Here is a 15032-nt window from a genome sequence, read left to right as displayed (position 1 = left end):
TGGTCGGGTCAGGGTCGGGTTCGGGTTCGGCTGTGGTCGGGTTCGGGGTCGGCTGTTGGGTCGGGTTCGGGGTCGGCTGTGGTCGGGGTTGGTTCGGGGTCGGGTCGGGGTCGGCTGTGGTCGGGTCGGGGTCGGCTGTGGTCGGGTCGGGGTCGGCTGTGGTCGGGTCGGGGTCAGCTGTTGGGTCGGGTTCGGGGTCGGCTGTGGTCGGGGTCGGCTGTGGTCGGGTTCGGGGTCGGCTCGGGTCGGGTTCAGGGTCGTCTGTGGTCGGGTCGGGTTCGGGGTCGGCTCTGGTCGGGTTCAGGGTCATCTGTGGTCGGGGTCGGCTGTGGTCGGGTCGGGGTCGGCTCGGGTCGGGTTCAGGGTCGTCTGTGGTCGGGTCGGGGTCGGCTGTGGTCGGGGTCGGCTGTGGTCGGGTCAGGGTTGGGTTCGGGTTCGGCTGTTGGGTCGGGTTCGGGGTCGGCTGTTGGGTCGGGTTCGGGGTCGGCTGTGGTCGGGTTCGGGTTCGGCTGTGGTCGGGTTCGGGGTCGGGGTCAGCTGTGGTTGGGTTCGTGGTCGGGTCGGGTTCGGGGTCGGCTGTTGGGTCGGGATCGGGTTCGGGGTCAGCTGTGGTCGGTTCGGGGTCGGGTTTGGGGTCGGCTGTGGTCGGGTTTGGGGTCGGCTGTGGTCGGGTTTGGGGTCGGCTGTGGTCGGGTTCGGGGTCGGCTGTGGTCGGGTCGGGGTCTGGTTCGGGGTCGGCTCGGCTCGGGTCGGGTTCGGGGTCGGCTGTGGTCGGGGTCGGTCGGGGTCGGGGTCAGCTGTGGTCGGGGTCGGTTCGGGGTCGGTTCGGGGTCGGCTGCGGTCGGGTCGGGTTCGGGGTCATCTGCGGTCGGTTCGGGGTCGGCTGCGGTCGGGTCGGGGTCGTCTGTGGTCGGGTCGGGGTCGAGTCGGCTGTGGTCGGGGTCGGCTGTGGTCGGGGTCGGTTCGGGGTCGGCTGCGGTCGGGTCGGGTTCGGGGTCATCTGCGGTCGGGTCGGGTTCGGGGTCGGCTGCAGTCGGGTCGGGGTCGTCTGCGGTCGGGTCGGGGTCGTCTGCGGTCGGGTCGGGGTCGGCTGCGGTCGGTTCGGGGTCGGCTGCGGTCGGGTTCGGGGTCGGCTGTGGTCGGTTCGGGGTCGGGGTCAGCTGTTGGGTCGGGTTCGGGGTCGGCTGTGGTCGGGGTCGGGTTCGGGGTCGGCTGTGGTCGGGTCGGTGTCGTCTGTGGTCGGGTCGAGTTCGGGGTCGGCTGTGGTCGGGTCGGGGTCGGCTGGGTTCGGGGTCGGCTGTGGTCGCGTTTGGGGTCGGCTGTGGTCGGGTTGGGTTCGGGGTCGACTGTTGGGTCGGGTTCGGGGTCGGCTGTTGGGTCGGGTTCGGGGTCGGGGTCAGCTGTGGTTGGGTTCGTGGTCGGGTCGGGTTCGGGGTCGGCTGTTGGGTCGGGTCGGGGTCGGCTGTGGTCGGGTCGGGGTCGGCTGTGGTCGGGTTCGGGGTCAGCTGTGGTCGGGTCGGGTTCGGGGTCGTCTGTGGTCGGGTTCGGGGTCGGGTTCAGGGTCGGATCGGCTCGGGTCGGGGTCGGCTGTGGTCGGGTTCGGCTGTGGTCGGGTTCTGGGTCTGGTTCAGGGTCGGATCGGCTCGGTTCGGGGTCGGCTGTGGTCGGGGTCGGCTGTGGTCGGGGTCGGCTGTGGTCGGGTTCGGCTGTGGTCGGGTTCTGGGTCGGGGTCGGGGTCGGCTGTTGGGTCGGGGTTGGCTGTGGTCGGGTTCGTGGTCGGCTGTGGTCGGGGTCGGCTGTTGGGTCGGGGTCGGGTTCGGGGTCGGCTGTGGTCGGTTCGGGGTCGGCTGTGGTCGGGTCGGGTTCGGGGTCGGCTGTGGTCGGGTCGGGTTCGGGGTCGGCTGTGGTCGGGTCGGGGTCGTCTGTGGTCGGGTTCGGGGTCGGCTGTTGGGTTGGGGTCGGCTGTGGTTGGTTCGGGGTCGGGATCGGCTGTTGGGTCGGGGTCGGGGTCGGCTGTGGTCGGGTCGGGTTCGGGGTCGGCTGTGGTCGGGTTCGGGGTCGGCTGTGGTCGGGTCGGGTTCGGGGTCGGCTGTGGTCGGGTCGGGGTCGTCTGTGGTCGGGTCGGGTTCGGGGTCGGCTGTGGTCGGGTCGGGGTCGGCTGTGGTCGCGTTTGGGGTCGGCTGTGGTCTGGTTGGGTTTGGGGTCGGTTTCGGGGTCGGGTTCGGGGTCGGCTGTGGTCGGTTCGGGGTCGGCTGTGGTCGGGTCCGGATCGGGGTCGGCTGTTGGGTCGGGTTGGGTTCGGGGTCGGCTGTTGGGTCGGGTTCGGGGTCGGCTGTTGTTGGGTCGGGTTCGGGGTCGGCTGTGGTCGGGTCGGGGTTGGCTGTTGGGTTGGGTTCGGGGTCGGCTGTGGTCGGGTCAGGGTTGGCTGTTGTCGGGTTCGGGGTCGGGTTCGGGTCGGGGTCGGCTGGGTTCGGGGTCGGCTGTTGGGTTGGGTTCGGGGTCGGCTGTGGTCGGGTCGGGGTTGGCTGTTGGGTTGGGTTCGGGGTCGGCTGTGGTCGGGTCGGGGTTGGCTGTTGTCGGGTTCGGGGTCGGCTGTGGTCGGGTTCGGGTCGGGGTCGGGTTTGGGGTCGGGTCGGGTTTTAATTTTATACCCGAGCCAGCCTTTAAGCCTATGTTTGTCAATCAAAGAACAGTACAGCACAGGAACAGGCCATTCGGCCCTCCAAGACTGCGCCGATCTTGATGCCTGCCTAAACTAAAACCTTCTGCACTTCCGGGGACTGTATCCCTCTATTCCCTTCCTATTCATGTATTTGTCAATATGTCTCTTAAACGTCGCTATCGTACCTGCTTCCACCACCTCCCCTGGCAGCAAGTTCCAGGCACTCACCACCCTCTGTGTAAAGAACTTGCCTCGCACATCCCCTCTAAACTTTTCCCCTCGCACCTTAAACCTGTGTCCCCTAGTAACTGACTCTTCCACCCTGGGAAAAAGCTTCTGACTATCCACTCTGTCCATGCCGCTCATAACTTTGTAAACCTCTTATCATGTCACTCCTCCACCTCCGTCGTTCCAGTGAAAACAATCCGAGTTTATCCAACCTCTCCTCATAGCTAATGCCCTCCAGACCAGGCAACATCCTGGTAAACCTCTTCTGTACCCTCTCCAAAGCCTCCACGTTCTTCATTGGAGTTTGATCATTAATTTGTGCAGGAATTGAGATATTTAGTGGTGGAAATGAAGGATTCTGCTTCCTGTGCTAGCTCACTCCCTTGGCTTACTTGCTTGTTTCAGGTGCACAACACAAAGCAATGAGCGTTTGAGAGCTCAGCATCACCAATCATAGAAAATTTGCGGCATAGGAGGCCAATCAGCCCATCGCATCTGTCAGCTGAAAAAGAGTTATCCTGCCGAATTGCATTTTCCAGCTCCTGGTCTGCAGCCTTGTAGGTTATGGCACTTCAGCTTGCTTGAGCTTTTTGATGAGGTAACAGAGGGGGTTGATGAGTGGGTAATGCAGTTGATGTGGTGTACTTGACTTCCAAAAGGCATTTGATGAGGTCCACCTAACAGACTTGTAGGCAAAGTTGGAGTCCATGAAATGAAATGGACAGTGGCAGCATGGATGCAAACTTGGCTGAGTGACAGGAAACAGTAGTGGTGAACAGTTGTTTTTTGGACTGGTATACAGTGGGGTTCTCCAGGGGTCGGTATTAGGACCCCTGCTTTTCCTTAAATATTAGTGACCTTGACTTGGGTGTACATGGCACAATTTCAAAACTTGTGGATGACACAAAACTTCTAGGTATTGCAAACTGTGAGGATAGTGATAAACTTCGAGGGCATAGACAGGCTGCTGGAATGGGCAGACAAGTGGCAGATAAAATTTAATGCAGAAAAGTGTGAGCGGATTCATTTTAGTAGGAAAAATGAGAGGCAATATAAATTAAAGGGTACAATTCTAAAGAAGGTGCAGGAGCAGAGGGACCTGGGGGTATATGGGCTCAAATCACTGAAGGTTGTAGGGCAGGTTGAGAAAGTGTTTTAAAAAAGCCCAGGGATCCTGGGCTTTATTAATGCGGACATAGAGTACAAAAATAAGGAAGTTATGATAAACCTGTATAAAACACTGGTTTGGCCTCACCTGGAGTATTGTGTCCAGTTCCGGCCACCATGCTTTAGGAAGGATTTGAAGGCTTGAGAGAGGGTGTGGAAAAGATTCACAAGACTGGTTCCAGGGCTGAGGGACTTCAGTTACGTGGATAGACTGGAGAAGCTGGGATTGTTGTCCTTGGAGAAGTTTGAGAGGAGATTTGATAGAGGTGTTCAAAATCATGAGGGGTCTGGACAGAGTAGACAGAGAGAAACTGTTCCCATTGGCAGAAGGATTAAGAACCAGAGGGCACCAATTTTAAGTTGATCGGCAAAAGAAGTAACAGCGACAGGAGGAAAATCATTTTTACGTAGTGATTGGTTAGGTTCTGGAATGGTACAGCACAGAAGGTGGGTCCATGGTGCCTGTTCAGGCTCGTTGAAGAACTGTCCAATGAGGCCCCACTCCCCTTTTGCTCTTTCCCCACAATGTATTGCACTATTGTATCATCCTTTGGGTGAAAACCATTATTCATTATTTTGTTTCATTACTTCATGACTGCGCAGGGGTTATGCCTGACTTCTAACTAGCAAAGAGGCTGTGTTGGAACTGGGATACTAACAGGCCCTGATAAATGACCAGCTCCAGTCTCCAGCACAGGCCAAGCCAGACTGACACTTCGATGTGAACAGTAACTGCAGATTGGGGCAACCTTTATTCAGGGCACAGCAGAATAAATTGAAGTCTCAGATCCATGCGATGAACAGTGACACAGACAGGAAGTTCAGTGTGAAATTAGTATTTTAGTTTTAATATTTGAAACAGGAAATAGAAAAGAAATCTTCAGAGATGGAACTGAACAAGGGTCAGCACAAAGTGCTCCTTTACAACATGTACAATATGTACACTGGAAGCTGTACACAAGCACACGCACACTGACGCTGTACTCACTACACCAGGAACTGCACAAACTGTACGTTGGGAGCCGTACACACACACTGCTACATAATTTATATTTGCACGTGGGAAGCAACTGACACTGTCACAAGCACATGGTTCTCGACAGAAAACTACAATTAATTCATGAAAGATCCCACATGCAACTGATGAAGGGTCAGAAAATCCACAGTCTGGTAAACACCCAAATATTCCAAATTCACAATACAAAGTAGAAAAATTATAAAGATATCAAACTAAAACTCTATTTGCTTGTGGCTTTCGACAAGTGTCCTGAGGTGGGAGAGTCTGGTTAATAATTGAACTTCTTGTACAGTTTGATATTCTGGGAGAGATTCTCCAGCACCTCCAGGAGCCCGTCTCCTGTCACAGCGCAGCAACGCTGAATGTGCCAACTCCTGTTCCTGATGTTTCTTCAGCTCCAGTTTCCCCATGATCTCAGGACACTCTGAGCTCCAGGCAGATCCTGCTTGTTAGCCAGAATCACAAAAGGAATCCTTCGCATGTGCTCGTCTTCTAAAATTTTCTCCAGTTCTAACTTGGCTTCTGTGAAACAATCTGAGTCAGCGCTGTCGAGCACAAAGAGCAGCCTGTCAGTGCTGCAGAAATAACGTCTCCACAGGTTGCAAATCTTGTCCTGATCTCCCACATCCCAGACAATGAAGGATACATTCCGGGTTGGCGCTATACCCGCTACATGGAATCTGATGGTCGGGATCGTTGTCACTGTTTCTTTCAGCTTCAGTTTGTATAAAATGTTGGTTTTACCTGCTGCATCCAGTCCCAACATCAGCAATGGGCCTGGAGTCTGGAAAAACTCAGCACTGACTGGTAAATGTGGCTCAGTAGCACTCCCATTGCTGCCTTGAAGCTCTGTCCTGTCCTGGAGAGCAGTCGCTGTCAGTTTGTGTCTGTGTTCTGCCCAGGCTGCATCATTGATGGCGTGAACAAAAATGCAAAGCTCCACTTGGAGCAGATTGACGCCAACACAGCCCCTGTCCCCAGCCTGACTCAATTAGTCTGTTTCTTGTAGTGTTAATATGACCTAAGGAACATTTCCTGCATCATCAGAGCTCAGGGTCACTGTGATATTGGATGGAAGTTGATGCAAGATTTTATCTTTCAATGTGTTGACTGGAATGTTGTAATTACAGCAACACGCCCTGGAGATTACTCCATCAAACACTGAGACACATTACAGACCCCCACACTCCTCCTAACAAACTCAGTCCCATGGGACAGGCACCAGGGGAAGAGTCCGAGTACTGGGTTAAATCTGGGAAACACAGACCCAGGAGAACACAATTCTTTCAGTTTTTGAGCAGCAATTTAGAGGGGAAAACGGACACGAAAAATGTGGAACTAGTGATTTTAAATGATTAAGGGATTCTAGAGGCAAGATTCACAGAAACTGTTTTCTCTGTGGAGAATCTGTAATCAGGAGAACAATCTTAAATTTAGGGAAGCACATTTTCCCAAAGGGAGTCAAACCTTCCCCTGCTGTGAGACTAGGTTCAGTGGGCAGCACCTCTCTGCAGAGACAGGAGGTTTTTCATTCAAATTCAAGTCCAAGTCCAGAGACTTCAGCAAAAAAATCTAGTCACTACTCTGGGAGCACTGCATTGTCAGAGGGTCAGTACTGAGGGGAATGCTGCACTGTCGGAGGGTCAGTACTGAGGGAGTGCTGCACTCTCGGAGGGTTAGTACTGAGGGAATCCTGCACTGTCGGAGGGTCAGTACTGAGGGAGTGCCGCCCTGTCGGAAGATCACTACTGAGGGAGTAATGCACTGTCAGAGGGTCAGTACCTCTTCATCTTTGACCTCCTTGTCTCGAGAGACAATGGGTAAGCGCCTGCAGGTGGTCAGTGGTTTGTGGAGCAGCGCCTGGAGTGGCTATAAAGGCCAATTCTAGAGTGACAGACTCTTCCATAGGTGCTGCAGATAAAATTGTTTGTCGGGGCTGTTTCGCAGTTGGCTCTCCCCTTGCACTTCTGTATTTTTTCCTGCCAACTAAGTCTCTTCGACTCGCCACTCTTTAGCCCCGCCTTTATGGCTGACGGCAGCTCTGGTGATCGCTGGCAACTGACTCCCACGACTTGTGATCAATGTCACAGGATTTCATGTCGCGTTTGCAGACGTCTTTAAAGCGGAGACATGGACGGCCGGTGGGTCTGATACCAGTGGCGAGCTCGCTGTACAATGTGTCCTTGGGGATCCTGCCATCTTCCATGCGGCTCACATCTCCAAGCCATCTCAAGCGCCGCTGGCTCAGTAGTGTGTATAAGCTGGGGATGTTGGCTGCCTCGAGGAGTTCTGTGTTGGAGATACGGTCCTGCCACCTGATGGCAAGGATTCTCCGGAGGCAGTGAAGATGGAATGAATTGAGACGTCGCACTTGGCTGACATACGTTGTCCAGGCCTCGCTGCCATAGAGCAAGGTACTGAGGACACAGGCTTGATACACTCGGACTTTTGTGTTCCCTGTCAGTGCGCCATTTTCCCACACTCTCTTGGCCAGTCTGGACATAACAGTGGATGCCTTTCCCATGCGCTTGTTGATTTCTGCATCTAGAGACAGGTTACTGGAACAAAGAAAATTACAGCACAGGAACAGGCCCTTCGGCCCTCCAAGCCTGCGCCGATCCAGATCCTCTATCTAAACATGTTGCCTATTTTCTAAGGGTCTGTATCTCTTTGCTTCCTGCCCATTCATGTATCTGTCTAGATACATCTTAAAAGACGCTATCGTGCCCGCGTCTACCACCTCCGCTGGCAACGCGTTCCAGGCACCCACCACCCTCTGCGTAAAGAACTTTCCACGCATATCCCCCCTAAACTTTTCCCCTCTCACTTTGAACTCGTGACCCCTAGTAATTGAATCCCCCACTCTGGGAAAAAGCTTCTTGCTATCCACCCTGTCTATACCTCTCATGATTTTGTACACCTCAATCAGGTCCCCCGCAACCTCTGTCTTTCTAATGAAAATAATCCTAATCTACTCAACCTCTCTTCATAGCTAGCGCCCTCCATACCAGGCAACATCCTGGTGAACCTCCTCTGCACCCTCTCCAAAGCATCTACATCCTTTTGGTAATGTGGCGAACAGAACTGCACGCAGTATTCCAAATGTGGCCGAACCAAAGTCTTATACAACTGTAACCTGACCTGCCAACTCTTGTACTCAATACCCCATCCGATGAAGGAAAGCATGCCGTATGCCTTCTTGATCACTCTATTGACCTGCGTTGCCACCTTCAGGGAACAATGGACCTGAACACCCAAATCTCTCTGCACATCAATTTTCCCCAGGACTTTTCCATTTACTGTATAGTTCACTCTTGAATTGGATCTTCCAAAATGCATCACCTCGCATTTGCCCTGATTGAACTCCATCTGCCATTTCTCTGCCCAACTCTCCAATCTATCTATATTCTGCTGTATTCTCTGACAGTCCCCTTCACTATCTGCTACTCCACCAATCTTAGTGTCGTCTGCAAACTTGCTAATCAGACCACTTATACTTTCCTCCAAATCATTTATGTATATCACAAACAACAGTGGTCCCAGCACGGATCCCTGTGGAACACCACTGGTCACACGTCTCCATTTTGAGAAACTCCCTTCCACTGCTACTCTCTGTCTCCTGTTGCCCAGCCAGTTCTTTATCCATCTAGCTAGTACACCCTGGACCCCATGCGACTTCACTTTCTCCATCAGCCTACCATGGGGAACCTTATCAAACGCCTTACTGAAGTCCATGTATATGACATCTACAGCCCTTCCCTCATCAATCAACTTTGTCAATTCCTCAAAGAATTCTATTAAGTTGGTAAGACATGACCTTCCCTGCACAAAACCATGTTGCCTATCACTGATAAGCCCATTTTCTTCCAAATGGGAATAGATCCTATCCCTCAGTATCTTCTCCAGCAGCTTCCCTACCACTGACGTCAGGCTCACCGGTCTATAATTACCTGGATTATCCCTGCTACCCTTCTTAAACAAGGGGACAACATTAGTAATTCTCCAGTCCTCCGGGACCTCACCCATGTTTAAGGATGCTGCAAAGATATCTGTTAAGGCCCCAGCTATTTCCTCTCTCGCTTCCCACAGTAACCTGGGATAGATCCCATCCGGACCTGGGGACTTGTCCACCTTAATGCATTTTAGAATACCCAACACTTCCTCCCTCCTTATGCCGACTTGACCTAGAGTAATCAAACATCTATCCCTAACCTCAACATCCGTCATGTCCCTCTCCTCGGTGAATACCGATGCAAAGTACCCGTTTAGAATCTCACCCATTTTCTCTGACTCCACGCATAACTTTCCTCCTTTGTCCTTGAATGGGCCAATCCTTTCTCTAGTTACCCTCTTGCTCCTTATATATGTATAAAAGGCTTTGGGATTTTCCTTAACCCTGTTTGCTAAAGATATTTCATGACCCCTTTTAGCCCTCTTAATTCCTCCTTTCAGATTGGTCCTACATTCCCGATATTCTTTCAAAGCTTCGTCTTTCTTCAGCCTCCTAGACCTTATGTATGCTTCCTTTTTCCTCTTTGCTAGTCTCACAATTTCACCTGTCATCCATGGTTCCCTAATCTTGCCATTTCTATCCCTCATTTTCACAGGAACATGTCTCTCCTGCACACTAATCAACCTCTCTTTAAAAGCCTCCCACATATCAAATGTGGATTTCCCTTCAAACAGCTGCTCCCAATCTACATTCCCCAGCTCCTGCAGAATTTTGGTATAGTTGGCCTTCCCCCAATTTAGCACTCTTCCTTTAGGACCACTCTCGTCTTTGTCCATGAGTATTCTAAAACTTACGGAATTGTGATCACTATTCCCAAAATAGTCCCCTACTGAAACTTCAACCACCTGGCCGGGCTCATTCCCCAACACCAGGTCCAGTATGGCCCCTTCCCGAGTTGGACTATTTACATACTGCTCTAGAAAACCCTCCTGGATGCTCCTTACAAATTCTGCTCCATCTAGACCTCTAACATTAAGTGAATCCCAGTCAATGTTGGGAAAATTAAAATCTCCTATCACCACCACCCTGTTGCTCCTACATCTTTCCATAATCTGTTTACATATTTGTACCTCTATCTCACGCTCGCTGTTGGGAGGCCTGTAGTACAGCCCCAACATTGTTACCGCACCCTTCCTATTTCTGAGTTCTGCCCATATTGCCTCACTGCTCGAGTCCTCCATAGTGCCCTCCTTCAGCACAGCTGTGATATCCTCTTTGACCAGTAATGCAACTCCTCCACCCCTTTTACCTCCCTCTCTATCCCGCCTGAAGCATCGATATCCTGGGATATTTAGTTGCCAATCATGCCCTTCCCTCAACCAAGTCTCAGTAATAGCAATAACATCATACTCCCAGGTACTAATCCAAGCCCTAAGTTCATCTGCCTTACCTACTACACTTCTTGCATTAAAACAAATACACCTCAGACCACCAGTCCCTTTGCTTTCATCATCTGCTCCCTGTCTACTCTTTCCCTTAGTCATGCTGACTTCATTATCTAGTTCCTTACAGGCTTTAGTTACTACCTCCTTACTGTCCACTGACCTCCTCATTTGGTTCCCATCCCCCTGCCACATTAGTTTAAACCCTCCCCAACAGCGTTAGCAAAAGCACCCCCAAGGACATTGGTTCCAGTCCGGCCCAGGTGTAGACTATCCAATTTGTAATAGTCCCACCTCCCCCAGAACCGGTCCCAATGTCCCAAACTTCTGAACCCCTCCCTCCTGCACCATCTCTCAAGCCACGCATTCATCCTGACTATTCTTTCATTTCTACTCTGACTATCACGTGGCACTGGTAGCAATCCTGAGATTACTACCTCTGAGGTCCTACTTTTTAACTTGGCTTCTAACTCCCTAAATTCTGCTTGTAGGACCTCATCCCGTTTTTTACCTATATCATTGGTGCCTATGTGCACAATGACAACTGGCTGTTCACCCTCCCCTTTCGGAATGTTTTGCAGCCGATCTGAGACATCCCTGACCCGTGCACCTGGGAGGCAACATACCATTCGGGAGTCTCGTTTTCGACCACAGAACCGCCTATCTACTCCCCTTACAATCAAATCCCCAATGACTATAGCCCTTCCACTCTTTTTCCCGCCCTTCTGAACAGCAGAGCCAGCCACTGTGCCATGAACCTGGCTACTGCTGCCTTCCCCTGGTGAGCCATCTCCCTCAACAGTATCCAAAACGGTATACCTGTTTTGGAGGGAGATGACCACAGGGGACACCTGCACTGCCTTCCTGCTCTTTCTCTGCCTTTTGGTCACCCATTCCCTTTCTCCCTCAGCAATCCTAATCTGCGGTGTGACCAATTCGCTAAACATGCTATCCACGACCTCCTCAGCATCGTGGATGCTCCAAAGTGAGTCCATCCGCAGCTGCAGAGCCGTCATGCGGTCTAACAAGAGCTGCAGCTGGACACACTTCCAGCACGTGAAGGAGTCAGGGACATCAGCCGGGTCTGAGATCTCCTGCCATTTTCAATCCTAAGCTTAACTTAGTCTTAACTTAGATAAATGAAAAAGGAACGAAAAGTTTTTACCAATCACACGAAAAAAAAATAAATAGAAAAAGCCTTACCTTATCTACTCACCACCGAGTCCTTTTTTTTGGTTAGAGGAGGAGGGCGGGTGGGAGACACTACAGGTGTAGTGTCTCGGGTTCAGCCGCTGCCCAAATATATAGGACTCACTTACCCAGCTGCCACCTTGCTCTCCCTGTCGCCGCTGCAAAAAGAAAAGGTGATAGTTGAGCCAAGGTAGGTGAACTCTTGAACCACTTCCAGAGCGTGGTCGCCGATATTGATGGATGGAGCATTTTTGACGTCCTGCCCCATGATCGTTTTCTTGAGGCTGATGGTTAGGCCAAATTCATTGCAGGCAACCGCAAACCTGTCGATGAGATTCTGCAGACATTCTTCAGTGTGAGATGTTAATGCAGCATCGTCAGCAAAGAGAAGTTCCCTGATGAGGACTTTCCGTACTTTGGACTTCGCTCTTAGACGGGCAAGGTTGAACAACCTGCCCCCTGATCTTGTGTGGAGGAAAATTCCTTCTTCTGAAGACTTGAACGCATGTGAGAGCAGCAGGGAGAAGAAAATCCCAAACAGTGTGGGTGCCAGAACACAGCCCTGTTTCACGCCACTCAGGATAGGAAAGGGGTCTGATGAGGCGCCGCTATGCTGAATTGTGCCTTTCATATTGTCATGGAATGAGGTGATGATGCTTAGTAGCTTTGGTGGACATCCGATCTTTTCTAGTGGTGTGAAGAGACCACGTCTGCGGACGAGGTCAAAGGCTTTGGTGAGATCAATGACGCAATGTAGAGGGGCATCTGTTGTTCGTGGCATTTCTACTGTATCTGACGAAGGGAGAACAGCATGTCAATGGTCGATCTCTCTGCTCGAAAGCCTCATTCTGCCTCGAAACATAGAAAATAGGAGCAGGCCATTCGGCCCTTTGAGCCTGCTCCGCCTTTCATTGTGGTCATGGCTGATCATCCAACTCAGTAACCTGTTCTGGCTTTCTCCCCATCTGCTTTGATCCCTTTAAATCCAAGAGCTATATCTAACTCCTTTTTGAAAACATACAATATTTTGGCCTCAACTGCTTTCTGTGGTAGCGAATTCCACAGACTCACCACTCTCTGGGTGAAGAAATTTCTCCTCATCTCAGTCCTGAAAGGTTTACCCTGTATCCTTAGACTATGACCCCTGGTTCTGGACTCCCCCACCATCAGGAACAAACTTCCTGCATCTACCCAGTCAGGTCCTGTTAGAATTTTATGGGTTTCTATGAGATCCCCCCTCACTCTTCTGAACTCCAGTGAATATAATCCTAACCGACTCAATCTCTCCTCATATTTCAGACCTGCCATCCCAGGAATCAGTCTGGTAAACCTTCGCTGCACTCCCTCTATAGCAAGAGCATCCTTCCTCAGATAAGGAGACCAAAACTGCACACAATATTCCAGGTGCGGCCTCACCAAGGCCCTGTATAATTGCAGCAAGACATCCCTGCTCCTGTACTCGAAACCTCTCGCTATGAAGGCCAACATACCATTTGCCTTTTTTACCGCCTGTTGCACCTGCATGCTTACCTTCAGCGACTGGTGTACGAAAACACCCAGGTCTCGCTGCATATTCCCCTCTCTCAGTTTATAGCCATTCAGATAATAATCTGCCTTCTTGCTTTTTCTACCAAAGTGGATAACCTCACGTTTGTCCACATTATATTGCATCTGCCATGAGGGAGTGCTGCACTGACGGAAGGGCAGTACTGAGGGAGTGCTGCACTGTCGGCGAGGCAGTACTGAACTGACGGAGGGGCAGTACTGAGAGAATGTTGCACAGACGGAGAGGCAATACTGAGGGAGTACTGCACTGCCGGAGAATACTGCTCAAAAACTGAAAGAATTGTGTTCTCCAGGGTCCGTGTTTCCCAGATTTAACCCAGTACTCGGACTCTTCCCCTGGTGCCTGTCCCGTGGGACTGAGTTTGTTCAGATGAGTGTGGGGGTCTGTAATGTGTCTCAGTGTTTGATGGATTAATTTCCAGGGCGTGTCGCTGTAATTACAACATTCCAGTCAACACAGTACTGACAGTTCCACGCTCCCTCAGTACTGACCCTCCGACAGTGCGGCGCTCCCTCAGTACTGACCCTCCGACAGTGCCACACCCCCTCAGTACTGACCCTCTGACAGTGCGGCGCTCCCTCAGTACTGACCCTCCGACAGTGTGGCGCTCCCTCAGGACTGACCCTCCGACAGTGTGGCGCTCCCTCAGTACTGACCCTCCGACAGTGCTGCACTCCCTCAGTACTGACCCTCCGACAGTGCGGCGCTTCGTCAGTACTGACCCTCCGACAGTGCCGCACTCCCTCAGTACTGACCCTCCCACAGTGTGGCGCTCCCTCAGTACTGACCCTCCGACAGTGCTGCACTCCCTCAGTACTGACCCTCCGACAGTGCGGCGCTTCGTCAGTACTGACCCTCCCACAGTGTGGCGCTCCCTCAGTACTGACCCTCCGACAGTGCTGCACTCCCTCAGTACTGACCCTCCCACAGTGTGGCGCTCCCTCAGTACTGACCCTCCGACAGTGCCGCACTCCCTCAGTACTGACCCTCCGACAGTGCGGCGCTCCCTCAGTACTGACCCTCCGACAGTGCCGCACTGCCTCAGTACTGATCCTCCGACAGTGCCACACCCCCTCAGTACTGACCCTCTGACAGTGCGGCGCTCCCTCAGTACTGACCCTCCGACAGTGTGGCGCTCCCTCAGGACTGACCCTCCGACAGTGTGGCGCTCCCTCAGGACTGACCCTCCGACAGTGTGGCGCTCCCTCAGTACTGACCCTCCGACAGTGCTGCACTCCCTCAGTACTGACCCTCCGACAGTGCCGCACTGCCTCAGTACTGATCCTCTGACAGTGCCACACCCCCTCAGTACTGACCCTCTGACAGTGCGGCGCTCCCTCAGTACTGACCCTCCGACAGTGTGGCGCTCCCTCAGGACTGACCCTCCGACAGTGTGGCGCTCCCTCAGGACTGACCCTCCGACAGTGTGGCGCTCCCTCAGTACTGACCCTCCGACAGTGCTGCACTCCCTCAGTACTGACCCTCCGACAGTGCGGCGCTTCGTCAGTACTGACCCTCCGACAGTGCCGCACTCCCTCAGTACTGACCCTCCCACAGTGTGGCGCTCCCTCAGTACTGACCCTCCGACAGTGCTGCACTCCCTCAGTACTGACCCTCCGACAGTGCGGCGCTTCGTCAGTACTGACCCTCCCACAGTGTGGCGCTCCCTCAGTACTGACCCTCCGACAGTGCTGCACTCCCTCAGTACTGACCCTCCTACAGTGTGGCGCTCCCTCAGTACTGACCCTCCGACAGTGCCGCACTCCCTCAGTACTGACCCTCCCACAGTGCCGCACTCCCTCAGT

General features: G+C 52.8%; 1 protein-coding gene and 1 pseudogene across 1 annotated transcript; both read right to left on the bottom strand.

Annotated features, from left to right (window-relative positions):
- Positions 1-996: 996 nt before the first annotated feature.
- LOC137348008 (cell surface glycoprotein 1-like) lies at positions 997-4629 on the bottom strand. Its single transcript, XM_068013079.1, has 3 exons — positions 4465-4629; positions 2091-2549; positions 997-1989 (listed from the first exon to the last, which is right to left on the bottom strand). The coding sequence occupies exons 1-3, from the start codon at positions 4627-4629 to the stop codon at positions 997-999; spliced, it is 1617 nt and encodes a 538-aa protein (XP_067869180.1).
- A 269-nt stretch (positions 4630-4898) lies between these two features.
- On the bottom strand, positions 4899-11098 carry LOC137348007 (uncharacterized; annotated as a pseudogene).
- Positions 11099-15032: the final 3934 nt, after the last annotated feature.

Source organism: Heterodontus francisci, chromosome 33 (assembly GCF_036365525.1).
Source record: "Heterodontus francisci isolate sHetFra1 chromosome 33, sHetFra1.hap1, whole genome shotgun sequence".
Classification (NCBI taxonomy): Eukaryota; Metazoa; Chordata; class Chondrichthyes; order Heterodontiformes; family Heterodontidae; genus Heterodontus; species Heterodontus francisci.
The sequence above is the reverse complement of the archived record's forward strand: the minus strand, read 5'-3'. Positions and strand labels throughout refer to the sequence as shown.